This window comes from Herpailurus yagouaroundi, unplaced genomic scaffold (genome assembly GCF_014898765.1).
Source record: "Herpailurus yagouaroundi ecotype Mexico unplaced genomic scaffold, PumYag 29, whole genome shotgun sequence".
Classification (NCBI taxonomy): Eukaryota; Metazoa; Chordata; class Mammalia; order Carnivora; family Felidae; genus Herpailurus; species Herpailurus yagouaroundi.
In genome coordinates this window covers 25,823,789-25,833,762 of record NW_024412377.1, presented here as the reverse complement: position 1 = coordinate 25,833,762, position 9,974 = coordinate 25,823,789, and the positions used below count along the sequence as shown (strand labels likewise).

The window sequence follows — 9,974 nt, the reverse complement described above, 5'->3', positions numbered from 1 at the left end:
GGCTGTGTACACCTCAGTATTTGCATTTTCCCATCTGGATCAGAGAGATGGGAAAAACAGGCCCACTCCACCCCAACCTGCCTGGCCCATCCCGTCCCATCCCAGAGGCCCTGAGAAGATTTAACACGCTAAGGCGAATTCACATTCCAGAAGCATTCACACAGAAAGGCATTCTATTTGTTAACAAAATCCATTCAACAAATAACTAAGCCATTCATCTTTAGGTCTGTGAAACTGGGATGACACATAGGGCACATTTCTTATTTTTATTTCAACATTTAAAATATTCACAGATGGAGTATTGTATTCATTGACTCTCCATGGAAGATGTACCAAACAAAGCATACAGGTTATTCCACAATTACAAAATTACATATTTGTGACTATGTGAATGTTTACCCCTAGTCTTTATCTGGAAAATACCGCTTAAAAAAAGGAAAAAAAACTTTCAAGTTTTTCACTGGATTAATTTCCATAAAAAGTAAATAGCAAAGAATTTCAGGAGACACCAAAATATCAGCCAGTGCTTTTTTAAATTTTCAAACTTTTATAGTGCTCTTCTGACTTTTAAGTGTCAGGAATACCTAAGTAACACCCAATTCTTTCTCTTTTCCCCTCAATAGCCAAGCCAGGATGAACATACTTTTTTCCTAAGTCTTTTCTCCTATGTAGAAATAGGTACATCACCACAGCAACTTGACTGGCTAATGAGGTAGTATTCTTCAAAAGCATTTAAGAAGCAAAAGAGAATAATCAAATTATTAAGAGTTTTTCTTTTTTAGTGGTTTTCTTTAAAACACCAAGGGCATTGGAAATTGGTCAAATGCCACTCATACTTTAAAAGACAAAGAGGGAAAACCCCATTAGAAACACCCTGCTACAACTACACTCGGATCTGGCATCAATTAAATCCATTCTGGCATCACGAAGTAAGAAACTGCTGCCTCAAAATGCCAAGCTTTCTTCCTGGAAGAAACCTTACCAGGAAGAGAAGTTTAAACAGAAAACATCAGTCCCCTATCTTCTCTTTTTAGTATAGTTAACTGCTCTCTTCTTTTAAACCCAGTTCTCATCATTTCCTGCACCCAAAAAAAGACAAATAATGTCTGTGTATTGCATATCCAGTAGTAGATTTAAATGAATTTAGCAGTCAACCTATCAAATTCTGCCAGGGAAACTCTCCTTACATGAAGGTTTTGATGACCTAATGCTATACAGCTACAAAATGCCTAGGTAGTAGATTTCAGCACCACCTCTGTATCAGCAGATTGGTTCAAAATGCACACGGCACCCTGAATTCATACATACCTAGGAAATCTACCCATTACTCCTTCAACTACACCGAAATCAAAGCTCTGTGTTCTAACTACCCTTTCTTATATACATATCTAGGAATACTTTACAAATTCACCCAATTAAGTTAATAGAACACATTTATATTCCCAAATAAGGGGAAATTATCAATCAAGCATGATTTGTCTAAAATACCATTTTGAACACTTTTGGTACCTATTATTTGGATGCTAAAATACCAGAAGAGAGGATTTACTTCCCCAATTATGCACCTATTAGGGCTACTGCTAAAAACACTAAAAAATCATCTAAAAAATGTAAAAACAGACTTAAAACAGAATAGCTGCCAGAAAAAAAATTTAGTAACTGTATGTGTCCTGGCAGCCGGTTTTGAAATCAAGTCCTTGACAATTCTACTATAAAATGTTTTAGATGCAGTAATCAAAGTTGGTATAATAGTGCAACTCTCTGATATGGCAGTAAACCATTTAAGATTAGCTACCAAAAATATGTAATTTGTTAAGAATTTTTCACGTCTTTAAACGTTTCTTTTACCATTCCATTTAGAACTGTGTCCTATCAATGTGATCAAAATATCACGTGTTATCATTTAGTGTGAAGAGAATTCCTTCCTCTTCACTGCCACCTTCTTCAATTTCAGTTATAGCTCCTTTACATTCTTTACCTAAGGCACACCATGCCCTATTTATTGCTGCAAAGCCCCTGAAATTTGTGCCTCAATCTGGATCTGCTTCATCACTATGGTTCAGTGAAAATCACTTCAGAGTACCTGCTAAAACTTAACATTAAGTCTAGAATACTACTATCCGAGAGATAAAACTGCAAAAGAACCAAGCCTACTAAGAAAAGGCCAGTAAGAATATGCTCTATCTACTCTTTCCTCCAAAAACTGACCACATTACTATGACAGTAAAGCTCAGTGAGATCTCTGGCTATATATATACTCCATGTTACAAAATAAAATGTTAGGCCAATAAGCTTTCACAATTTTTATTAAATCCTAATCTAATATAACAGTATCTGATTTTATAGACATCATCCCATGGTGAACATGTTTAATAAGTGAAAGCAAATCAGACATCTAAGTCACTATTCTCTGCAGACTAAGCAGTAAGGGAACTACACAGAACGCTACAGGTAACGACATACACTTACTTGTTCAGTTTTCATACAAGCCATGTTTTTTTTTTTTTATCAAACTATATCTCCTAATATTTAATACAGTAGAATTAGTGATTGTAGCTCTCATATAATATTTTAATTACAAGTACCTTATTGAGATAACTAACATTTTGACAGTTTCACTGACTTTCCAAATTAGAATATATTCAAGAAAAAGAGCAAAAAGTGAAATGAAAACTGAACATGACAAGTTAAGTTACTAAAGGAAAATGAAGTAAAAAAAGGGAAAGTGAAGTATCACTGGGGTGGAAAAATACAACAAGTCTAGACATTGGGCTGGAAGAAAACAGATCAACTATGGATTTTACAAGTCAGAGTTTATAAATCCAATGCAATACAAATCCTTTTGAATGTAAAAGCCAAGTTGAAATTAACAGGTCTATAAACTGTTACTTTTGGCCTTAAACAGTACCAACTCCTTTGATCAAAGAAGGCCACAACAGTTAAGATTGTATTACTTGATTTTATTTTACACTAGGTGGCGGGCACAAAGCAATCCTCCTTAATAAAGTTGACAATTAGCTTCACTCAGAACATTTTTAATAATGCACATTAAAAAAAAAAACGTATTCATCTTACAAATTGTTCTGCAATCCAAATATACAATAGCTTGGAAAACAACGTTTAGAAAACAAAAGCCAATGTAAAAAGACAGATTAAAACAACTAGAACAGTACAGGTTTTATATGGCTCTGATTTTACAGTTTTCTTACTGCATCATCAATGTCAGAAATCTGTTCCTTCAGCTGGCTCCATTGCTCAGGATTTAAAGAAATACCTAAAACAAAGTTTTAAAAATTAAAAGTTGAAACTCTATTTATGCTTTCTTGATGATTTTCATACTTACAACTAAAATACTACTTTATCAATAGCTGTCACTTTGAAAGGCACAATGGAACCATACTGAGAGTCAAATCTCTTAATTTGTTAATTACATATTCATCACAATTACCTGAACCAAGACCAGTCTTATATCCAGTTTTACTTCCAACACTGTATCCTGCACAATACTTACTATACCCCGTGAGAACAAATGATTTGAAGATGCATCTCACAAGCTAATTTGCTAGTTTGTAAACTAGCAGGCTAAGTGGCCAGGTCCAGATTTCATGTGACACTCCATTTCTATATCCAGTTGGTTCCAACATTTGCTCAAATTTTTACAGGAACTCAAGGTGAATGACTTTGTGCTGAGTTATTCCAGAAACCTTCATTTCACTTTGGAAAAATTCCTGGGACGTGACCCATACAGAACTTCTCAGAATGTATGTACTGATTAAAAATGCATTCTGCAATCATGCTGTCAGGGTTCTATCACTGCCTCCCAATCACTAATGTCACCTTAAAAAACTGTCATTACCTCTGAGCCTCGGTCTCACCAGTAAAATGGTATTTACACCTCAAAGGGGTGTTGAGAACCAATGCATTAGTTAATCTGAATAAAAAGCTAAGTGTATCACATGACACATAAGTAAACACTTAAAATGTTAGTTAATAACATGTCTTTTCTATTGAAGATGTAAGACTACGAACAGAAAGTATTTTGAACTTGGAACTTCCAATGTTCTAATACTTGACCCATGTAAATAGAGAAATAAACTAGAATTGGAAGAATGAGTGTATTTTTCAGAAAACTGCTGGGAGGCCATGAAATTGTGAGGAAGGCAGAAGAACATAATGCATCAACACCTTGGAAAGACTTTAAGCTGATCAAATTATTTTAGTAAATGTTTGCAGAAACAAGAAATGTGGCATTGCCCACAATGAAACAACATGAATGAGCCAGAAACGACCTGAACAAGAAAATGTTAAAGGGTATGAAAACAAATGTTAGGTTTAGTAAACCCAAAACCCACATGAAGCAAACAAGCAGTACCTTCAAAATGACAAACAGGCAGAGTAGAAGATAAAGAGGCCTTTTATTATTAGCTAAGGATCAACCTAAAGCAGCTAACTACCCAAATATAGGAATTTATGCTAATCTATAAATGTTCTCTAGCTATAAATCTGGTGAAAAAATCCAGTATGCTTCTATGATGCTGATATGCTTGGGATGGGATGCAGCATAAATGGAAAGAGGACAAAGACCCAGTAAAAGGATCCCACCCACCCCCCCACCCCGTTAAAGAATATCCTTTAGAAGATGAACCAAAAGGAAACACTATAAACCAGAATTTTTCATTCCAATTTTTACAACTTCTCAGATAGTGCCTACTACTTAAGAATTCAGATAAACTTTTTTTTTTTTTTTAAAGTTACACCCAAGCAGGGGCACATGGGTGGCTCAGTCAGTTAAGCATCCAACTTCACAGGTCATGATCTTGCAGTTTGAGAGTTCGAGCCCCGCATCAGGCTCTCTGCTGTCAGCATGGATCCCATTTTGGATCCTCTGTCTCCCTCTCTCTCTGCCCCTCCTCCACTCAAAAATAAACAAACATTTAAAAAAAAAAAAAACAGCCAAACAAATTAGCAGCCAAATGAAATGATATTAGGGGTATTCTTTCTTCTGGGTTTTATTCCAACAATTATTTCAGACAGGTGACTGAAGGAAGTGTCATGTCCAAAAAGACTACAGAACACTCAACTGAATGAAGATTCTCCCAATGCACTGCCAAACGTTATTTCAATTTCAAGTAAGATACGTTACTTAGATAATTTTTAGTTCAGTCCTAATATCAGGACCAAATTCAGGAAATTAAATCTCACCTTTTCTTCCTGGTTTCATTTCACCTTCCGGATCCATCCAATATTCTCTAATATCAATTAGGACTTTCCCTTTAAAGTCTCGAACACTGACATACCTCATTTTCCCAATCTGCCAAAGAAAAAAAAAACATAGAAAGGTATTCAAGAGTGATGTCCATATTTATATTTACTACTATTCTGAATATCGAAACTACAACCAAAGGAAATGTCACTCAAAAAATCTTTCTTAAAAAGACGGAATTAAATGAAGCACATCTGACCCTTCCAATCATTTTCACATTAAAGGAATCATTAGTAAAACAGAGGAACACTATGGAAAATGGTATGGAGATGCCTCAAAAAAATTAAAAACAGAATACATGATCTAGCAATGATCCAGGAGCCACACTTCTGGGTATGTACCTAAAAGAAATAAAAGCAAGGTCTTGAGAAGATATTTATTTGTACCCCCATGTTTGCAGCAGCATTACTCACAGCACCCCAAAGATGGAAGCAACCTAAAATGTTGACATAAACAAAATGTGTTATATACATACAATGGAGTACTAGCCTTAAAAAAAGGAAATCCTAGGGGCACCTGGGTGGCTCAGTCAGTTAAGTGTCTGACTCTTGATTTCGACTCAGGTCATGATCTCATGGTTCGTGGGATCAAGCCCCACATCAAGCTCCACGCTGACAGCACAGAACCTGCTTGGGATTCTCTCTCCCTCTCTCTCTCTCTCAAAATAAATAGACAAACATTAAAAAAAAAAAAAAAAAAAAAGATTTTCTCTCCCTCTGCCCCTCCCTGCTCACACTCTCATAAATAAATAAACAAACAAACAAACAGGAAATCACATGCTACAACACGGATGAACCTTGCTGACATAGGCTAAGTGAAAGAAACCACTCATAGAAAGATACATACTATATGATTCCACTTTTAAGAAATGCCTAGACTAGTCAGATTCAGAGAGACAAAAAGTAGAATGGTGGTTATCAGGGCCTGGGGAGGGGGTAAAGGGGAGTTGTTATTTAAGTTTTGCAAAATGAAAAGTTCTGGAGATCTGTTTCACAATAATATAAACATACTTAACACTACTGTATGCTTAAAAATGGTTAAAATGGCAAATTCTATGTAAAGTGTTTTTTATTTTTTACCACAATAAAAATCATTAGAAAGCAAAGTTTTGCAGTACAAACTACAACCAGTAGGAATCCATAGACTCCACCAGCAATACACCATTCTAAGAATCCAGAGATCCAGTCAACAGTAACATGAGAAAGCTTTTCCTTTTAGACATTCATTTCAAATAACATCTTTAATACACTTCACCCATAGTCTCAAAGTAAGAAGTTAAAACTACCCACAGAAAACTATTTTTCAAAAACCTTACACTGTGCTTAACAAACTACAAAGGAAAACAATTTACTCAACAAAGTGTCTGTAAGCTCTTTCCAGGATGTCTTACACTGCTGTAATATACTATCTAGCACTTAAGAAGTCACACTTTCTGATCAAAACTTTTAACACCTGCCCATCTCTTACTCATTCTGAAACTACTCTTCAGGCTTACTGACTAAAAACCAGCTATGATTTTTGTGCTTACATCAACATGTAAAGATCTGGGGTTCGGTTATGCTCCTTTCCCTTTGAACCAGGGCCCCTTGATTATTAAATAATCCTTTTCACGGGGATACAAATTATTACTGTAGTAGAATCACAGCTGTGCTGACCCAGTACATATTAATGGCTTCCATCTTGCCTATGTCCTTTTAGACTGCTTTTTCTGGTCTCAGCTAGGTCTTGTGCATTTTCCTTTAGTTTTCCATTTTCAAGGTAAGTTTCTTGTCCTGCTGGTATACCCCTAATTCCAGGGTATGCCCCATGCTTTATGGAGAAATGAAGTTCACTGGGCACGGGTTAAGTGCCTTCAAATCTTTCTTCTCTGTACTCACATCATTATCAGTTAACTTTCTTTACTTTTTCTATCCCGTTTCTTTCATACACGTTCTTTCCCATTTCACTGGCTTCATACCTACCATTTCTTAACATGCTCATTCCCCTCTTCTAGAAAACATTTTCCCTAACCTGCATTTTGTAAACTTTCTCCGTGTTTCCCTCTTCCATTTATTGCTAAATTTTGAAAGGAGAGGAATACTGTTTCTACTAATTAAATTCCCACTGCCTACACTACATTAGTCACCAGTGATCTTATGGTCACTTTTTAATCAGTCTTCTTGAAACCCCCTAGTGCCTATCATACTGGGTTCTTAGTAAACTGTCTTAATGGATAAATTAGATAAGGCCAGAATAATTCTCATAGTGGAACTGTTCACTGGGACTTACAATACTGATTTAATAACTCTAAGAATATCTCCATGGGGGGGAGAAATTAGTTCAACCTCTATCTCACACCATACACAGAAAAACTAAACTAATTCTACATGGATCACAGACCTAAACGTGAAGGTTAAAACTATAAAAATTCTAGGAAAAAAAAAATTTCAAATAAAATATTAATAAAATTGTCAAACCATTATTATAAGTAACAATGAAGTTCTCCTTTTATATTTATATAACCAATGTACTCTACTGTGTTCTTAAGCCAATTAAAATTCAGTATTATCACCAAAATATTTTTCTTTCTTTTTTAATTTTTTAACGTTTATTTATTTTTGAGACAGAGAGAAACAGACCATGAACGGGGGAGGGTCAGAGAGAGGGAGACACTGAATCTGAAACAGGCTCCAGGCTCTGAGCTGTCAGCACAGAGCCCGATGCGGGGCCCGAACTCACGGACCGCAAGATCATGACCTGAGCCGAAGTCGGCCGCTTAACCGACTGAGCCACCCAGGCGCCCCCAAAATATTTTTCTATGGCCAAATTACCATTTCAAAGAAAAACCTATAACAGCAACAAAATTAAAGATTATCTTGTAGAATGCCTGTCACTACTAAGGTCTGTGAAAAGTCACTTTGAAAATAAAATATATAGTTCCTCCTAGAGAAACCAAGAGGCGCTTTCAGAAGAGTGAGGAATCTTACAGCTTTATGAGGCTCAGGAAGCTTTCCAAATGAGGTTTTAAAAACTGAACCCACTTTTTTTGATGAGATAACCACCCCCTAAAAATAGACGTGGTTTTCCCCAAACTGCTCTAACATAATAAAATCTCTAAATGTGGATCCTGTTTCTTCAATAGACAAGATAAAATCCATTAAAATGCTACAGATGTTTTCATTACACAAAGGCAGGCAAACGGTAAACAAGAACTAATCAGAGAAAGCCCAAGATAGATAGTTGCCCAAATCCTTGAAAGTTTTTACCTCTATTGCAACCATTAAGTTAAAATATTCCAATGCAGCACTTCATTCTCCACAAGAAGAAAGTCCATTCTCTACAAGAAGGTCTATGAAAGGATGGGATGCTTCTCTTGCAGATTCCACATTTCATTCTGACCCTTAAGGAAACTTCCCACAGCACTTAGAATAAAACTCAGAGTGCAAGACCTGGTCCTTCACCCTCGTTACCAACCAGATCTATCTACATTCTCAACCAGGTTTCCTAGGCTCCAGCCACAAAATATTTGCACAAGCCTCTCTACTTTAGAAAGGATTCCCTCTCTCGTATATTTCATGACTGGCTCCTCCTTTATGTCTTAAGCTTCAAATGTCACTTCTTTAGAGAGAGACTCCCAGAGCACCTTCTCTCTCGTAATAACCTACCCTTTTATTTCTCAGCCCTTAACATAACTTATATATATACATATACATATATATGTATGTTTATTAGTATAATATTTATCCCTATAAATTCCACAAAACTAGAGACCATGTCTACTGGGACCATTACTGCTTACCCAGAACTTAGCAAGGCCTGATGTACAGGAGGCATTCAAAAAAACAAACAAAAAACAGCATTCAAACTTAAAGAAATGAGGGCCCTTTCATAATTCTTCCTGACATATACTGACTTATGTTCTCTATCAAAGTAGTCTGCTCCCCTAAGCTATAGGCAAGTCAGAAGACTAAAACCTATAACTAGTCCATCTGCATTTTGTCTAAATTTTTAATATTTTTTTTAACAAAAAATGTGTACATTTAAGGTGTACCACATGAAGATGTGATCTATTCATAGTGAAATGATTACTAGTCAAGATAATTAACATATCATTTCAGTTACCATTTTCTGTGTGATCAGTGCACCTGAAATCTTTTAGCATATTCCATATTCAATACAGTAGTAAGTATAACCATCATGTGTCTATTTTCATCCACACACATAACTAGGCAAAAAGTGAGTAAAAATATCCAACTTCTATTTTCCTATTCTAACCTTAATCCTGGCACTGTCTTTCAAGGCCATCAGTAGATTCAAAATATATACCTATTTTACCTGTAAAGAACTTATCAAAGTCAACACCCTAACAATAAATAATCCAGTGAAGCAATGGGCAGAAGACATGAATAGACATTTCTCCAAAGAAGATCCAGATGGCTAACAGACACATGCAAAGATGCTCCACATCACTCATCATCAGGGAAATACAAATCAAAACCACAATGAGATACCACCTCACACCGGTCAGAATGGCTAAAATTAACAACTCAAGGATGCCTGGGTGGCTCAGTTGGTTAAGTGTTCGACTCTTGGTTTCAGCTTGGGTCATGACCTCACAGGTTCATGAGATCAAGCCCTGCATTCAAACTGCTTCCTAAATGTGCAGTTCTCAATCTGTTTCTGAACGCCTACAACTTTAAAATCTTTTTGTTTTCAATGTTTATTTTTGGGG

At 35.9% G+C, this 9,974-nt stretch overlaps 1 protein-coding gene across 2 annotated transcripts in view; it reads right to left on the bottom strand.

Annotated features, from left to right (window-relative positions):
• Positions 1-252: 252 nt before the first annotated feature.
• The window catches only part of SUB1 (SUB1 regulator of transcription), a 15,355-nt gene continuing 5,633 nt past the window's right edge, over positions 253-9,974 (bottom strand). For both annotated transcript variants that reach the window (XM_040494867.1, XM_040494871.1), the window contains exons 4-5: positions 5,203-5,311; positions 253-3,274 (exon numbers count right to left, since the gene is read on the bottom strand). In XM_040494867.1, the coding sequence (XP_040350801.1) occupies positions 3,195-3,274; positions 5,203-5,311 (189 nt within the window). In that variant the 3' untranslated portion in view covers positions 253-3,194. The remainder of the gene's footprint in view (positions 3,275-5,202; positions 5,312-9,974) is intronic.